Consider the following 18,951-nt stretch of genomic DNA (forward strand, 5'->3'; position numbering starts at 1 on the left):
GTGTATTATGTCCTGTATCAGTAGTGGTGTTAGTTGTGAAAGGAGATCTTGTGGGTTTTCCAGGCTGCTAATGCAGAGAGCAGCTCCACCTATTCACAGTTAAGCTTGGGACATTATCAGTTACAGCTGAAAAGATGACTCCTACTAACATTACTGGAACTGAAAGAACCCATTTCCTGAGACATGGAGCAGAACTGTAGGATGAGTATTGAATTGATGGATGTTTTTCCAGTTCAAAAAGGCAGATTAGAAGGTTGGTAACTTCCAATGGCCAATGTTGTGTCTACACAAATGCATGTCTTTCTTACAGGTGCTGGTTCTTACAAGTGCTGTTTTATCTGCGCTGTCTGCCTTTATCTCAGTAATTCAAAATGATTGTCTGTGGCCAAAGTTTGCCCCAGTGATATCACTGAAGTTACTGGTGGAGAATTGATGCTCCTTTATTTCCTTACTGGCTTGCTGACAGTGCTCAGATGGTTCCCCTCCTTTTTTCAGACTGGATCATTTTTTGTCCCAGCATTTGACATTTTGACTACTGAATGACTGAGTTCCTGTTCTTCATCTGAAGCAAAGTTTTTACCTAATCAATTTGTAAACCAACCAGGGAAATAGGTTCTCCAATATCCTGTCCTTTAATTTTTGAGTTTCCCACCCTACTAAGTACTACCCAAAGGTGTGCTTTGAAACCTGGCAGGTACTGTGGGGCACGTGTTGGTTTACAGAGATAACAACTTCATGATATAAGGCACTTTAGACAGCTTTGCTTCATCACTGTTGTCTTTTGTCATGATCTAAACATTACTTCTCCTCCATTACAGAAGGGAGCTTACCTGCTGTGCTCCTAAATACCCCTTCTAAACTTCAAATGGCTTTACAGAGATCAAGTTCAGTAAAGAAGTAGTAAATGGCCATTGTTTAATTGTATTTTAAGTAGATGTGTTTATATATCATGAATTGTGCAAACATTTCACAAGAGAGTATTTGCAGTAGAGTTCCCTTTATTTCATTAACATTAAAGCACACAACCATTAAATACACTTGACATTTCTATTGTGCTACCTAAAAAGCTAGCTCCAATGCACACATGGCACAAATCTGGTGGCATCCACTTGGAACAAGTGGAGCATCTACATCTAAGCAAAGGCATCACATAAAAAATAGATCTTACTCTCTGCAATTGTATTCTTAAAAAAAAATGGTGGTGATGAGATTGAATGGCAAGAAAGTGGATTACTGAAGCAACAATCACCTCCCAGATTTAATGCAGGATGTTATTTTTATCAGCTCATCTGCAGATGGCACAAATGAAGGCTGATTAAGGCAAATGCTTCTTAAGAAAGGCGATTTCTTGTAAACAAGGAAGTTATTTCTTTTCTTCATCAGAAGCTCTTTCTCAGGAGTGACACTTGCTACATCCCAGGCCCCTGCCGGGGCCCGTTGCCCCTCTTGTACAGCTCTGTTTCTGAAGGGGTTACATGATGCTTTGTGGGTTGCCAGCTCGCAGCTGGCTGTGAGAATAGCTGAGCTCTCTTTGCAGGTGGCTGCAGCAGCAAAAGATGCCACCACAAGACTTCTCCAGTGACCTGTCTGGCCTTCAGAATGTGCTTGACCTCTGGGCTTTGGTATCTGACTGGCAGTGTAGTGTCTGTGGCATTTTGTGGATCACCTACACTAAACTATCCACCAGAACAACAATTCAGTAAAAAAAGAGTGAAGGTGTATTAGAAAAAAAGTACCTTAATTTAAAACAATATTAAGAAAAACTAAACTATGCTTTCATTTCAAGAGCTGCTGTGCACAAATGCTTTGATCCCAAACTAATCAGTGTCTATTAATTAATTGGCACCTAATTAATAGCAAAGTAAGTCACTAAGCAGTGAATTTTCCTTTTTCTTAAGGGGAATTTCCTCTTGGAAGTTGAGCAGCTTTTCATGTCCTCACTTGGAATTTTCCTGCTTTTGTAATATACTTGACGCCTTTAAAAGGCTTGTATTTCTCTCCATACATGTCTAGGCGATTCACTTTCAGTCCTGAAAAAGACAAAAACAAGCATGAAGTTAAAAGCAGAATGTGAGAAATCATGTCAGTCTGTTTATCAGTCCTGCTTTCTTGAAGCACATCAGATCAGGAAGGAAGCTCATTTTCCTTCCTTTCACAAATACATCTGGTTTGAAAAGGCAAAGAGATAATTCCTGTCACCTCCTGGTAGCTGCCCTGGCAGGGTAACAACCTTTTTGTGTTCTGCTCCATGAGCCAATGTTCTCCTTCCAAGGGATCAAGCGAGTCTCATCTTGCACTGCTCCTGTATGCTGCACCCGGTTCCAATAATGGAGATGAAGCAAAGGACAAGTTTTAGAAATCTTCTCACCCTAAACCATAACTGCAAGGATCAGCAATCCTTCTGCTAATAGTGACTGAGGAACGCCAGCAACTATTACTTACCTAATGGTTTCAGGTTGTCCCCTGTGTTCTCACAGGTCCATATCTCTGGCATCCAGCCATCAATCCACTATGTTTTGCTAGATTTAAACTAGAGGGTCACAAGTTTAAGAGGAAGCTGCAGGATTCTGTTCTTGCAGAAGGATTGTTACTCAGCATAGTCCAGAAACAAAAAGACACAGGAACTATGTGTACTACAGCAATTCTCATCTACCACCTTCAGTCATCCTCCTTCTTTCCAGGCATGAGCCTTTGCTCTATTAGGGTGTTAATCCTGCAAAGCTTGCTTGCAGAAGCATTTTCCACAAGTGTGATTTAACTGTTTGCAGACTGAGGCCTTGCTTGCTTTAAATTTACTTTAGCACTTGCCCTACAGACTTCATTCTGATTTTACAAGCAGATTGTCTTGAAGATGAAAACCTAACCAGCTCCAGGGGGAAAGAATAAGAAGGGCATTCTTTAAAATTAATGGAGGTTTTGACTGCTAGAAAGACCTTTATCAGCACAAGGCTAAAGCTAGTCAAGGGCAGCATGCTAAATCATCTGTCACTCTTCACTAAAAGGATGAATTTGCGTGTTTTGTGCACAAGTCAACAAAGAAAAGTCCATTCTTCTGTACACTTCTCACAGTCTTTCTTGAGTAAAACAATAGGGAATTCACTATTCCCAGCAAGGGAGTCTTCCAGCAAGTCTGTCAGGTTTGGGTAAATCAGACTTCCCTGTTTTGGTAAGCTGACTCCAGATCAGCATCTCCAATTAAAAGATTCCCACTTCAGTTCCTACCGCTATTCATTCCATCAGTACCAACTGCATATCACACTCACTTACTCACCTGAAATTGCAAGCTGTTGTATCTTAAACTGGATGTTTAAACTGGGATTTTCCTCTGGCTTGGGGGCTCCAGACTGCAGGTTCACCAGGCCCTTCAGGTTTGGTAGCTTCTGAGGGGTAATTTTGCCAACGTCCCACGTTAATACCTTGTCAGGAAAGAGTGAGCAGTAGTAGTAGGTTTCTAGGAAACAACCTATGAGGTCAAGTTCACGGCAAGCTTTTTGGTTTGCAGGCTGGGTACAGAAAGCAGCCTGGTAGCCCAGAGAAGTATTGCACTGGCTGGGAGCTGGCATAGCCAGGGCTCCTGCAGGTGTGCTGACTTTTCTTCCCTGACATTTCTTTTTCCCTGTGTGTGTTCCTTAGCACTTTATATGTCTTGCTCCCTTAGTAGCAGTGATTGTTTCTGTTGCATGACTGTGGGTCATCTAGATCCATGCAACAAGGAGAGGAATCAACACAAAGGTCATAGGAACTTTATGAACATGAGAATGAGGAGGACAGGAGCGAGGTGCTTGGCAAAGGAAGATGTTTAAGTTACAGTAACTTCCATAAAGGTCACTTGTTTCCATTGGTTCTTAACACTTTAAAGATACATGGAACCAAGTTTGCCCTTTACTCATCCACAAGAGGTTGTTTTTGTTCTTACCATAAACTGAAAATTGTCAATAAATGCAGAAACCCCTCCGGTCTCTCTACTTCTACAAAGTTTTACAGTTACAATCCACCTAGTTATCCCAGCTGTAAAAAGCACAGTATGCTTTATTTCTGCAACGAGGAAAGGAGACTTCAAGTGTGAGGGTTTGTTTTGTGATTTAGTTTTTAAAAGACCAAGGTCTGTTCTTTCAGAAACAAGATGTGGAGAGTTTTCCCTTACTTACAATTCAAATCAGTTGCTCACTGAGCTATTCCAAAGCTCAGAGCAGGATGTCAGAGCCAGCAGAATGGTTTGGCTCAAGCTGCATTTCAGCAAAATGGTTCCTGGGTACTAAAAAGATTTAGGAGCCTTAGGACATTTAGGGCTCAAACCCCAGCTCAGAGGCAGGAAAGCAGGAATCCCAAGACACAATATTTCAGAGCCTTTGTTCCCTTCCAGTGTGTCCTCAGGCAGATCTTTTGGAAGTCGTTTCTCATCTCCTGCTCCCTGTTTTTCTGGCTACCTGTTTTCAATTCTACTGTATTTTCTCCAGCTAAGTTTGTTTTAAAGAACACGTACTGCAGAATATACCATAGATGAAACCACCAGCAAAATACTGCTGCATCCATTAAAGGAAAATATTCAGGGAGTGAAGAGGCAGAGGAAGGGAGGGGGGAAGGAAAGGGAGACTGAGAAAACCAGAAATCACAGCTGGTGTGTAACTAAGTTTGAAAAAGTAAATATTCAAGACAAGGATTTAATTCTGAAACATATGCTGAAGGGAAGGTTTTCTGCCAAGTGTGGAAGGCTGCTCCAGCACTCTGCAGTACATATAGACTTGTTCTTATGTCATCTTAGATACTTAAATAACAACTTCAGACTTACCTTTGTAACTGGGTCAAACGTATAGTTGCCTTGTGTAGCTGTAAGGTTCATGTTAAGTACTGCCTTTGGCATGTGAACTGTCATGACAACACTTTCTACTGTTTTCCCCATATTCTGTTTTGGTCCAATGGTAACATCAAATCTTCCCGAAGAACTGTTTTCCTTAAAACTGATCAGGTGTTTCACATACACAGGAATTGCCACCAAGCTGAAAGGAGAAAACAGTAGCTGAATGCATCTTGGCTACTTCTCTGCTTGATAAAATAAAGCTCTTTCTCATAAACAGTTCCTGTGCTTCTGGCAGGTATTCAAGTTAGAACCAGTTTGTTTCAGAAGTGAAAAGTGGTATTTGGCTCTTCAACACCACTTCAGCTGAAGTGATTTTATTAGCAGAGAATCACAGGGAAAAAAAGATTTTCTTCTTAATCACTGTCCTAACCTCTATCCCTCCATCAGTGTATTTTTTTAAGTAATCTCACTGAGGCAGTTCTCAGAACAGCCACCAGTCAGATCTGACTTAGCCTGCAGACATCTGCAGTTTAGACTTTTTGCTTTACTCTTTTTATGAAGACCAGAGTTCTCTATGTATAGAGACTTAGCCACGCAGCATCTAGGCAGCAACAATTACCAGCAACAAACAACTCTGTATGACTATCATGTGTCTTATCCCACTGAGGAATGATTGCTGAGTATCAGCAGCTCACGGAAAATTGTTTTCTTGTTTTAGCAGGGAGAGAGCCACAGACGAGACAAAACCTGAGAACGTGCGTTTTAGCAACAATGCAAACTCTCCCCATGACAAGAAGCCTGTAGTTCCTCAGATGGAAAGCAGTAGATGGTGTATCTGAAGAACCAGTGTGTAGAAACATACTTCTGTGAACTGACACGGTAGGAGATCAATCTGAAATTCCCATCGGGAGGAATAAACGAAAGGACTCTCTCCGACTCCCAGCGTTTGAACCGAATGCATGGATGGAAGCTGACGTCATCCAGCAGCCGTGGGTTCTGTAAGCAGTGGCAGAGTGGTAAGTGAAATCTCATCAGGTACCAGCAGTTTGAATTAGCTACTGAACTCCACACAATTGCTATTTCTTAAGACTCTACCATTTCTAGCTATTTTCTGAGACATGTTACTGAGCTAGATGGATTTCTGGTCTGAACTGGTACAGGAGCTCCTCCTCTAAGTGTAGGTTTATGTACAGAAAAAAGCCATTCTGACTACTGAGCAATGCAGCAACTTCACAATATAATGCAAAACTTCCTTTTTTTTTTATATGTGATACACAAAGTAGTGATTGGACTCTTAAAATTGTTTAACTCTGATCATTAAGATATATTTAGCATATATTTTGGAATTTTAATTGCTCAGGATTTATTTACCATGAAAGAAAGAGAAAGATCTGGCATTCCTGAGAGTTTAATACATGAATCAATGACACCTTGGATTTCTGCAAAGACTGTAGAACCTGAAGGGGAAAAAAAAGAAGACAGTTGACTTAACATTATGAAAGGCCTAACAACCGTTGTGAGTGCAGCTAGAGGGCGGAGATGACATTTGCACAACACTGAAGAACATGCCAAGCACAGATAGGAAAGGTCATTGCAGTTACCTGTGGCCTGGGCAGCTTGCTAACACACAAGAGCCAGAGCAAACAGCTTGTCCCACATCAGCTAATAATACTTGTGCCAGCTGTTACACAGGACATGTACTGTATGTGCTTGAACTGGCTGCCAGCAATAGCAAATAAGAATTTCAGCATATGCAAACTCTGAATCCTCCTTTATTTCATCCCTATCCCATCTCCAGAAAACTAGCAAGTTGTGTAGTGATGCAGGAACAATGGAAAGATCATTTTTTCATCACATTTAAAACTTCAACTATTTTTTCCATTTGTATCTCTTAAGAGAGAATCAATATACAAACCAAACCCATCTAAGTACAGAGTATTTCTTGTGGATGTTCCTGAAGCAGCCTACAGCATATTGCTGGTTTGAGATGAACTGAAGAAGTTGGGGTCTATCATTTAAGATTGTGTATTTCTATGTAAGATATGGATTCATGTATATAAAACACACATAAAAAAGCCTTTGGACTGTATTCTCTCAAAACATCAGCAGCTAAATGTAAATACACTGAACAAACAAAAATGATTTTGCAAGGCATCTTACCTGATTTGTCTATAATTGCATCAATTTCTTCAACAACATCAAAATAGGCTTCATTGTTTGTATATTTTACTCCTGCTCTGCGCCAAGGAATGTTGGACAGCTGTCCAGTGGGAAGTGTGTCACCTACATTACTACTGCCTTAAAAATGAAAAGAAACTTAAAATCAATAATTAATTACAACAGAGATGTTTCAACTGCCAAAATTAAGAATCAAAGCAAGATTTGCCTCCAGGAACTCCAGACTAGAGCCTAGAGGTGATATGAATGCACTTTAAGCATGTGTCCAGACCTGTGGTTGCACAACAAAATATAAGGTTCAAGACAGCAGGTGCTTTGAGTGGAGCAGGTATGGGGCTAGATACTACAAAGGATTTCATCACTACAAGACATTACAGCTCCTTGTGAAGGTCTTAAGCATGCTGCTTCCCCTTTGTCCTAAATGTTTTAACTGGCTGCCTTCAGGGCTGATTTACTGATAGGATTTGTTATGAAGACCTGGAAGAAGCTTTAGGGAGGGCTTCCACCCCTTTTGCTTGTTGGTAAGGGGAGAGGCGCTCACCCTTGGTACCTCTGAGCTACCTCCTAGCAATGATTGCCACATCTGCACTTGACTGCATGTCACATTGATCCAGACCCTGGCCCACAGGCTTGACCTGTCTCAGTGTGACAGTCTGTCCTGGCAGTCACTGGGCTGTAGGTGACTGTTACCTAATCATGACCCTGACCTGTTGGCTTGACTTTTGGGCTCCTGTCCTGGGTTCAGCAGTAGCAGCCATTTTTCTCCTTCTTAGTAGCTGGTGCAGTGCTGTGGTTCTGAGTTACCAGCTGGGCTTAAACCATGACAATTCCTTAACAGTGATGGCACTGTCCCTGCCTGTCTTGCTGTCACCCTTGGCTCCTGGTCCTTAATAACACCCAGTGTGAGAAAAGGGCCTCCTGAACTACCTAAAGTAAACTGGTTCTTATTTAAAAATGAAAAGAGAAAAAAATCTTATAACTTCTGGGGCTTTGTGATCTTGGAATCCCAGTATAGTGGAAACAACTCCCTCTGCTAGAACTAGGTCTCAGAACAGGGCCGCAGCTCTTGCTTGCTTTTGCCCTTTAGCACAATGAGTGTGGCAGTGTGTCATGCAGCTTCATTTAGAGTCTGGCAGACAGCAGTTATCATTTCTGCACAACCTGCTGGGGGTAGGCCCTTTCTTAGCAGGCAGAAAACAGATGTGTTAATTCTTCTGAAACTCACACAGAAAAACCCTTGCCTAAAGTCCACCCTGGTGCTGTAACTCATGGGGGAGGAGTCACAACCCTGTCCTCACTCCCACTGTGTCTCTGAAGGGGAGCAGTTGCTGTTTCTCTGCCTGTTCCTCTGCAGCCTCACAGGGTGCAGCAGCACTGCACAGGCTAGGCTGCCAGGCCACACAGGTGAGAGAGCTCTCATATCAAACCACATGTGCTACCTCAAAGACCAGCACCTTGGGCACTACCTCCGTGTGGCCCTTCAGCCCACCTACTCTTCTCTAACACAGTGTGCAGGCAAACATCATGCATATCTTTGACCCCAAGTGACACCTCATGGCTTACTGCCCTTGCACCCGCCTGTCAGACATGCAGATTCCACCAGCTCAGCTGACGGACATTTGGCCCTGTCAGTACAGGACATACCCATTTCCAACAGCCTGAAAACAGCTCCAAACATGATGAATGCTGGTGGGGATGGGGACAGGGAGGAGGCTGAGGACACAGGATATGCTTTCCCTTCATGCTATCTGTTCCCAGCCACCAAGCATTTATTAGGTACCTCTTATATACCTTTCTATAATATTTTTTTATAAAATATGTAACCTTCTCCAATGCCCTTCAGTTATTCAAGGCTTGGGGCTACCTCTGTGCCAGTCTCAGAGCACCTGTCTCCAATAGGTGCTGCCTGGGCAGGGAACTGGTATTGCCGAGGGACTTCAGTAGTTATGGCTAGACCAGACAGTGCAAGCATAACAAAGGTGCCAGGCATAAACTCCAAATAAAGAGGAAGTTGGTTTTACCCGACTCTTTATTGTGAGAAGTGGACAGGGGCCTCCCTTGAAGATTCACACCAATATGATATTATTTTTCAGCCCTGAGATATAATGGGATTTGGTTTTAGCCAGTCACCACTGAAAATGGTTTATTTTCATACCTGTGATGGAGTTGACAACGGAGCGCAAAATTGTGGGAGGCTTAATCAGCTCCTTCAGTATGTTAGATTCTGTCGCCAGTGGAAAGCCATTGTCTAACATTTCTTCTAGAAGTTCATACACAATAACTACATTGTCCTTAATTGCAGTCTCAGAACATTCGCCGAAGTAATCCTGAACAAATCAGAGATTACAAAGAAGAGGATTTTTATTCCTGTTAAGATGCTTTACAGAAGTTTCTTTGGGGATTTTTTGTATTGTTTTTTATTTTATTTTTTATTTACAGAAACCCTCTAACATATCAAGGAATTTTAGTGCCTAAACTACCTACTTCTATAGTCTGATGGCATCATATGTTAAGGTTATGTTTATTATCTAACTAGAAATAAAGACAATGTGTACAGTGAAATTACTGTAATCTGTTTTACTAGTATCTGTGTAGCAAAGGTTCTCCCACTTGTGAACTTTAACACATCTTCAGTTAGAAGACAGCTGTAAAACAAGACTATCTTTTGGCAATGCTCAGTATTCACAGAGGTTCCTTTAGACTATCTGTGAAATAGGTTGAAAAATTGACTCATGCTTTGCAGCTCTTCCCTCCCTACAGAGTGCTTCATGACTGCATGCTCCTTTTCATCTATATGACATGAACAGTACAAAAGCTTACAGAAGAAAGACAAAGTGGGATTTGGGTTTTAGTGCATGTGCACTGGTAAATTGTAAATCAAATGAATACACAAAACAAACCTTTTCCTTTGTACTCTGTAAACCAGTGCCTGACTTAAAAATTGCAAAGGGGAAACTCACTGACAGGGGTTTATTACTTTTCTTTAACAGTAGTTTAGACAAAAGTTCCCTTGGAGTGATTTAAATGTTAAAATTATTTAATGGTGACAAACCTGGAAAGTATCTGCTACTCGGTGCAGAAATTCAATTACAAAGAGTGGTGGCACTTCTGTCTGTATGACAGACACAAAGAAGATTTTATCCCTATAGATGCTGATGAGGTAGTGATGTGGCGTTGAAATGACAGGAGGCACATTCTCAACATCGATTGCTTTCTCCTGAGCTTCAAAGAAATAATCACACACAGACTGGCTCACAACGCTCTTCCAGTGTTTCTCCAAGAATATATCACCAGAACAGTTTATAAGAAACAGGCTGTGGATCATTTTCTGTTGGAAACATATTCAAAGAAGTTAAAATAAACAAAAGGGTATGAGGACTGACATCATTTCTTCTCCCAGATTCCCCTTCTTACAACAGCTATTCTTAATTAACATGCACTGTGAATTGAAGAAAAAGGTTTGCTTTGCTGCTTTTCTTTACTTAGAGGAATGTTCCACTACAAAACATTTCACAGCGGATCAAATCACTAACATACCACAAAGTAACCAAGAAGCCAGCACCCTGGATTTCCACTTTCATCCCTATTTGGAATTTGTAATTTATTTCTTAAAGAAAAGCTGACTCTCATGAGTTGGCACTCTCTTAAACATATTTGGCAATGTGTAAGGGTAACTTATACATAGTTTCCTATATCACATACATAAAATTTCCTATAGCAGGAGGAGTTTGCATAACACTGACACACATAACTAAGAATTGCACTATCTTAAAGATACAGCTCTTTAGCTTGTCAGCTTTCAGCTACTGAACTAGAAAAGTGGTTTTCATTTGCTGGCTGATTAGTCTTTTACTTAAGATCTATGCCAAGTTGCAGTTGGATAAAGGGTTGGAATTCATGAGAAGTACACAAAACTAGGAATTTAAATGTGATTTAATGAATAGAATTGCCTCAAATGTGCTGTACACATATGAAATATGTTTACATAAAATGTTTTACACAACTTACTCATGGGAAAAAAGGAGTATGAACTACAGATAAGGAATGTAACTGTTTTTTCTTATATCTTTAAAGATTTACAAATACCATGCCTCAGCCACTGATCCTTCACTTATTCATGGGACAAGAAGCTTAACTGCCTTTTTTTAAAACTAATTCCCAGTCTATTTCTCAACTTCCAATGGGACAGTAAGTGAACTGCATTGTTGATTCAAATGAAGTGAATAAACTATTTTCTCCACATCTACAGAAGAGATAAATGCTATCAGACTTCAGCTGCTCTTTTCAGCCTTTACATGAGACAGATATAATGCTTTGGCGGACTTGCTGCACAACCATCCTGTGACAAAAATAAGGCCCAAGTTTAAACTCAGGCTTAGAATATAAACCAAACACATTGCAAGCTGAGCACTGGCTCCTCAAGGTGAAAATACTCTGGTACTTATATCCTGCATAAATTCATTCTTTAGTTGAAGAAGCTGCCCCTGCAACTGGCTATTCAACCCTTCAGCCTTCCAGGTATTCATCTGAGCAGGTCTGTGGCTCCTCAATTACGCATATTAGGAAACCAGTCCAGTCATAAATTGATGCAGAAAAAGGAGTTTTGGTCAGATGAGCTTCCTGATGAAAGTTATTACATTGTGAGGTGGTGCTACAGCTGGTGCAGAGGAGCTGGTAGGAATGGGCAGATGACAGCAGCAAAGATACCCTAAAGTTTATTTAGACTTTGGAAGAATTCAAACATGATTGGGAAGAGACCAGTTACTGGGTGTCCTACCTTGAAAGAAGAAGACTACCACCAACTCTCCATGTCCAAGAGAAGCCAAATACATCTACCAAAAGCCTGTCATAGTTTTCATTAATCTTAGGATGTTTGGCCATGATCATGCCATAAAATGCCGACGAAATTTGCTCCTTTGCTAATGTTAACTCTGGCACACGAATATGAAGATGGCACAAAAGCATCTAGATGTAAATGGCCCAGTTGCATGGAGTTTTTAATTAGTCCAAACGCTGTATAAACTGTAAAGCCTCATTCCAAAACACTGGAATAAGGGCTTAGCTCCATCCAGAGTGAGCTCTTGTTGCTGTGCCTAAATCTAAACTGCCCAGAGTACTAGGCTGATTTCCCAACATACCTGTAACACTGAAAAATGATCTGGCCCTGCAGATCTTGACAAAAGTATGTCTTCCAAAGCACACCACAGAAGGTGAAAAACGACTGCTAAAGAAAGTAGTTACTATGCTATTTCCTTCCACCTAGACAGCAGATGAGGGAAGGGGGCCAAGATCCAGCTTTTCAAATTCTAAACTCCTTCACGTGCATGACAGCAATGTGATCATCTTCACTGGGGCTTTGGCAGGTCTTAGTTACCTCCTGCTAAGAGAACTCTCTGCCTTTGGTGGTAGACACAAGACCATCAATAGTCAAAATGTGGACAGAAAAATCCAACTAAGCTATATGGCATATAAGAGGAAGTTCTTTTGGAAACTGATTGCTAATTTCTTTAAGAGTGGGAAAGGAAACAAACCTACAAAGTGTCATTGTGTGTTTCTACTGTATCTCTGCCAGACCAAATTAATCTCCAATTTAGTGTGTTAAAATTGGACAATTTCAATACTGTGAGCACAGTATTCTTGTAAAGGAGCCTTGACACAATTGCTTTAATCCAGTTCAACTAATAAGTTCTGAGTTTAGCCAATGCTGAACAGTAAAACCCTTCAAAATCTCCTGGATAGTCACACCACGGTAGCAAGTATAATCAACCACTGAATGTCAGTATTGTTCTGTACCGGGACAGCCCAAACGTATGAAGGTGATCAGCTACACAGCTTAGAACAGTTCTCTGTACATTTTAACACAGATACAATAGCATATCTGTTAACAAATATGTCTGAATCCCTAGTAACATACAATGCTGCACAGGAGGGTTTCAGTACAACCAGTACCAGCAAGAACCCGTTTCCAGAGGACCTGATACAGCCCACTGTGGAGAAGCTATGCTGGCCTGCAGGCAGATTCCAATGATACTCAGACGGATACATGTCACAGTGTTTTTAAGCCCTCACAGTTGTCCTGCTGTTAACACTCATACAAGTTTTACTGATCAGAAATTATTGCACTTGTCATAATATACTTTTAACAAGCACAGCCATGCAGCAGGCTAATATAATACCTGAACGCAGCCACTTCATTCTACCGTGCACACTGCAAGTTCTTTGTGCACAAATAGTTGTGTTAGCCAGGCCTCTTCTTTTGCCAAAGCTGCACTTAGGATATAAGCCTATGACTTGATACACAGTCGACAGAAGGCATGGGTAGCCAGAAAGGGCAGTAGCATTGGACCACTGCCCTTATTTACTCACCTGCCCCAAGCTGACCAGGTACCCACTATGTTCATACAAGTGTTTGCATGGCCTCATGGTCAACTGGAGTAGCATGCGTAGCAGATTCCAGCTCTATTCTGCTTCTAGCGTTAAGAGTTCCCTTCAAAATCCCTCACATACTCCTTTCCTCAAGTTTTAGCAGTACACTACTTTGCTGCTAATTTGATGTGCTCTGGAAAACTGAAGCTCTCTGCTTCCAGCTGTAGTACAGAGTACACAAGCCCTACCTAATCAGTCAGTGGGCAGCTCAGTTTGTGTCCCAGTGCTATGATAAAGAAGCTCTTACAGCAGTGGGAACATCAATTTGTTATATGCAAGACTAAGTAATTTCACTTATCCCACACAGCGTCAAGCAATCGGCACCAGCCAATTAAAGATATATTTCAAGCTGGATATCTTACAACTGGTACTGCTACAAAAATATCTTATGTAAGCTATTATTTAACAAAAATAACTCACAATGCTCCCAGTACTGAAGATTTCCTTGCTACTCTGTTTTAGTGCCAGATTTCACTTCAGACATGTAGACATCCCTGAATTAATTTCTCAGTACTCTCTATCTCACCAGAACATTAGATTTGCAAAGAAAAAGAAAGATTAAAAAATGCTGAACACAACTATTCAATCTAGTAACAGTCAGATTCCTCACACCAATAGGTCAAGCTAATACTCGTGGCTAAACAGCAAAGCATGTTACAAGCTGCAGCACTTTGAGGGTAAAGGTCTTCAATCAACTATTCTAAGTTAAAAAAACCAGTAGCAAAAGCACAGCACCAAAACGTAGGAACTGTGAGAGTACCTGTGCAGCAGCATACACACGCTGCTTTGAGATGGCAGCATAAAACCACTCCATGGTGTGCTTGTAGGACTATTTCAAAAGGATACGGTTTACCCCCACTCTGCTTTTAGGCCTAAGAAGCAGACTGAAGACTTATGTAGATTATTATTTCTTTCTTTAGTCCACGGAAAGCCATTCAAGCTCATTTTTAGTAGGCTCACAGGCTTCCATATTATTGCCTGACTGAAAGGCGTCTTACAGGCACTGCAAAAACAAGGAGGCCAGCAGTTCTGCAGCTTCTCAGACTTCCCATATGACACAAAAACTTCCACGTCATTCTTTGCAGTCACTTCTGTCCCAGCAGAATATGAAGTCTTCACAGAAGAACTAAATATCTTAACTAAGGTGCCTTCAATATGTTCTTTCCAAGCCTGTATCTTTTCTGTTGATTAAATTGGGATTTTGCAGTGTTACTATTTTCTCAGTCTCTTGGCACGGACACATCTGGACCAAAGTCACAGCAGGCTCACAAGACAAAAGCAGAGCTCATTGGCAAGAGGGAAAAGCTGTGAGCATGGGAAAAAGACTTGATTGCACATGCTTGTCCTTAGCTACAATTAAGTACTCTGAAATGTAATTAATGCAGAAATACTGTTAGCAGCTGCTTTTCCATAACACTGGGCTGAGTTACAGACAAAGCTCTGAAAACCAGGAAGTGAGGAATTTATCACTGACCTCTGCAATGCCCTTCAGAGCATGTAATAATGACTGAAAATGGCTCAAAATGGGACCATCACTGAAAAAGTATTCCACAGCTTCCCATGTTCCCTGCATTTCGCATAGCTTCTCTGAAGGGTGGAAGGATTAGTGGGGATGGACTGTCTGCGCCTCTGTTACCTATTTGTGTAAATGAACTTCTAGTGACAAGCAAATGGAAAGTAACCAAATGCTTTAAGCAATCTGGAGAGACAAAGAAGCTAAAACAGGCAGCTCTATTTTGAAGTTAGTATTTTTGTCACAAGCAGCTGGTCGGTAGTTTATCTTTTTCCTATAAAATCAAGATGTGTCACAAATGTTCCACAGCTGTGGCAAAACCTCTCCTCCCCACCACCCCAGCCCCATTCACCAGCTTTTAAAACAGCAAACCTGATGAAGAAAAAACAGCTCTGAACATGGACTTGACACAACATGAGAAGCTGTGATTCAAACTGATATACCTGGAAGTCTCAGATCTTACTAAAATGGAATGTTCTGTAATTTCAGTTTTTTAGGGCTCCTATCACTGTTAACATATCTTACTGCTGCTGCTCAAGTGTCATTAATCTTTTTACTTATATGATGCCCAAGGGTTAGGCATCTGCATATTAAAAACATTTTTGCAACCCTTCTTAAGAACTGCCTGGTGCTTCTCTCTATAGAAAAGCAAAACTCTCATCATCAAACCAGCTATGTCTAGCTTAACACAGTGAAGTGCCTCTGTCTGTACAATTACTCGGACGTGTATTTTACAAACAAGATCATCCCTATTAAAGACTAAACATTTGGCTTCCCAGATGCTCAGTATACATTTATTTATCTTTGTTCTAATTTAAAACACAGATAGTAAGTTTCTGGAACTGTTTTTAAAAGGAAGTAGTCCTTTGAGAATACTCTGAAGTAATCTTAAATCAGTGTTTGGTATCCATAACAGAATTTAAAACTTCCTCCATGCTTTTACCAATAGCAATCACAGCCTGCATAAGAATCTGCGCAGCATTTCATCTACTAACTGATGAACTCTCCAATAATACATTTGCATGGAGCCTCTGTTCAATTTAGCTCCACTATAAATCTTCTAATTGCTGGCAAGATAATTCCATCTCTTGCCAAGGGAACAATCTTAGATCCTGAGAAACTGCAGTTACCCTTGGGTCCTGAAAGAACAGAAAGCTTCACTGTAGAAGCTGAAAAAGCAAGAGTTTCTTATTTAAAAAAAAACAACACCAAAAACATAAGCCCCCCCAAACCTCCATGGAAACAATTAAAAATTCATTGCTAAAATTACATTTTTATATGAAAACGAAACATTTCTAACACAATTTCCATCTGAATCAGCTGCTTCAGGACTACTAAGAAGCCACTTAAGACATTTTTTCTCTGAAAGCAGTAATGAACAGATAGAGGGGATCAAAGGGACACAGGTAGGGTGAGTATCTTGTCACACATTTACTGTTAACTATCAACAGAATTTTCAGGAACAGGCTGGTAATTAGGCTCATATTCCAGCCAAACCAGAAATCTTAATGACCAAAGCAGCAGGATGTGATCAGAGGATATAAAAGTTGATCTCAGTAGTTCTTTGGGAAGATGTTTTCCATCGTGCTCCAGTAAGTGCAGCAGCCAGAGCGACAGTGCTACCAACTTTACACTGCTGTTTTTCACAGGCTCTATTTTAAGAGGCACTCAAGGTCCCAGAAAGGACAAGCACAGAGCCAAAGAGCCATGCACTACTGAAATACCAGATCAGAGCCAGTAAGTACCACTGGACCCCTGCTGTGAATGACAGCTCTTACTAATGTGCATGCACTCTGCCACAACTAGGCATCTAACCATTTTTACCCCCTCCTTTTCCGTGAGAAAACAGCTGAGCAGCACTCTTCAATTATTCCGTCTTACATTAACAAAATCAAGCTCCCAAATACCGAGAAGTTTCTGTTAAAAAAGCAGCCTCTCATGCACTATGTTGACTGAGCATAAAAGATGTCATTTTCTGTGTATGAACTAAGTTTTGAAAGTTATATGTGAAACTCTAAGTTGGGTGAAAAAATAAAAGGGAACTAAGAGGAAGGAACTTAACATTTTAAAAAGGTTTAATTTGGTTTCTTTCCATTATTTCAGCCATGAAGTACAGCTGCCACTTGTCACCTGCTGTTCAGACCTCTCTACCTCAAGGGCTTCAATTTCTCTTTCATGAATCCTCATGACAAGGTTTCTGTTTAAGATTCTTAATGCAGAACTGCTTGTAAGAAGAGCTTTGTTTGAAAGGGTAACTGGCACTTGGCTGGTGCATAGCTATTTTACACAACAGGAAACTTCATTTCAGGATAAGGGCAGCAAAATTAAGCACTAGAGGGCATGGAGTGGTCTTAAATGTTTAATTTGTCACCTGCAAGGCATTTTCAGGTATGTGTGCTCAGATGGGAAAGAATGTGCTTGTCCCATTATTATTTTATAAACCCAGGTTTGCTTGTGTTTTTGAGTTAGCACCCAACACACCACAGGTTAAATTCTAGACATTTACAATGAAGTACTGTTCAGATGTTTGGTTTGGATTTTTTTACTCCATAAATGAGAACCTATGTACAACTTACAGCTGCTGGGAACTGACAGCTGAATCACTCTGATAGTGGCATAGTCAGTTTTTTCACAAAACATTTCTTCCATCATTTTACCTCTTGTATAAGTAATTTAATTTGCTTGTGCTTTTCTTGCAAACCAGCTTTTCCTAACCTACACAGCCTTCTAACGAATTAATTTTCATTATTCAAGTATGATTTTTGCCTGGTTGTTTACCAAATAGCTATGGTGAAGCTATTACCCTCTAGTCTGATTAACATCTAATGGGCACAAGTCATTCATCAAACTGAAAAGATGGTAAATGCCTTGCTACTTCAAAGCAGATTAGCACTGACACAAAAGAAAAAAGAGACAAGCTCCGCTCAATGATGCTGTTAGGTAGTGAACAGTGCTGAAGCGATATGCGATGCACAGTGGTGGAGGATAATGAATTTATTTGCAGCACATATTATGCAAACCTATCCTCACAGGGGCCCTTGCTAATTAATCAAGGACAGTATGACCAGAACCACCATGTTTGCAGCAATGTTGCTAAGGAAGATTGACGAGCGCTGGGTGCTACCTACCCCTCCTGGTGTGGCTTTGCTGCAGGTTTTGCAGGTAGACTTGGAACAGCAGTTCCTGCATCATCCCTCCTGCAGGCCCCGGGCTACCTCCCGGAAGAACTGAGATAAATCACCACCCTGTGCATAATCCCTCCTTGTCATTACTTCAGAGAACACCCCATGCAGCCCCCCGGGGTTAGGGCCCCGCTCCTAGGAGAGCTAAAGGCAGGGGCAGCCGAGCTCCTGACCCCCCCAGCTCAGCACATACAGCGCTATTCTGCACAGGCGCCTGCGCCCGGAGAACAAGGGTTTATTCAAACAACCGACTGATTCTGTGTTTAAACGGACACCGAACAACGGGAAAGAACGCAGGTAAACCGGTAAGTCCTGGACTGTCAGGGCAGCGTCCCACCACCACTACTGACTGGGCTGACACCCCTGCAGGACTCCAGCCATCCGCAACTGCCGGCGGCTGCCTCAGCCGCCGAGCACAGGTGGCTCCCGCCCGGCAGGGGTTTCGCTGCTGCCACCGAAGCCCGCCCCACCACCGCCATTCCCCCGAGCACGGAAGCTCACACCCCGCAGTCAGGCCGCCCTCAGTGTCCCGGGCCCCCGGCGCCCCACATACCTCCCCCGGCCCGGTGCGGCCCGTCCCGCTCCCGGGGCAGCGGCCAAGATGGCGGCGAGGCCCGGCAGCGCGAGGGGCCGCCCCCCGGCGGCGGTGCGGGCGGCCGGGGCGCTGCCTGAGCAGAGCGGCGGATTACGGGCGTCCCCCACAAGCAGCCCCCCCGGTCCCGCTGCCGCGGACAGCCGGTAGCGGCGAGGAGGACACGGGGGCTGCCTCCAGGCGCTAGAACCACCGGGGCGGGCGGCACGGTAGCGCACCGCTGGGCAGGAGCGGCGGCCGGCGCGGCCTCCCCTCCCTGTCA

At 42.1% G+C, this 18,951-nt stretch overlaps 1 protein-coding gene across 1 annotated transcript; it reads right to left on the reverse strand.

Annotated features, from left to right (window-relative positions):
* Positions 1-980: 980 nt before the first annotated feature.
* AP3M1 (adaptor related protein complex 3 subunit mu 1) lies at positions 981-18,888 on the reverse strand. The gene is made up of 9 exons (XM_034065122.1): positions 18,651-18,888; positions 10,029-10,304; positions 9,132-9,303; positions 6,959-7,096; positions 6,170-6,255; positions 5,661-5,794; positions 4,790-4,997; positions 3,272-3,416; positions 981-2,030 (listed from the first exon to the last, which is right to left on the reverse strand). The coding sequence occupies exons 2-9, from the start codon at positions 10,299-10,301 to the stop codon at positions 1,930-1,932; spliced, it is 1,257 nt and encodes a 418-aa protein (XP_033921013.1). The 5' UTR covers positions 10,302-10,304; positions 18,651-18,888; the 3' UTR covers positions 981-1,929.
* Between the last annotated feature and the right edge of the window lie 63 nt (positions 18,889-18,951).

The sequence above is a fragment of the Melopsittacus undulatus genome, chromosome 8, assembly GCF_012275295.1.
Source record: "Melopsittacus undulatus isolate bMelUnd1 chromosome 8, bMelUnd1.mat.Z, whole genome shotgun sequence".
NCBI lineage: Eukaryota > Metazoa > Chordata > Aves > Psittaciformes > Psittaculidae > Melopsittacus > Melopsittacus undulatus.

Excerpts from the sequence above, each read along its gene's own strand:
- AP3M1 (XM_034065122.1), bottom strand. The coding sequence starts at position 10,301 with ATGATCCACAGCCTGTTTCTTATAAACTGTTCTGGTGATATATTCTTG. Across the intron at positions 7,097-9,131 it reads CGTTGTCAACTCCATCACAG|GCAGTAGTAATGTAGGTGAC; the intron begins GTATGAAAATAA and ends TTCATTTTTAAG. Across the intron at positions 6,256-6,958 it reads TGCAATTATAGACAAATCAG|GTTCTACAGTCTTTGCAGAA; the intron begins GTAAGATGCCTT and ends TTTCCCCTTCAG.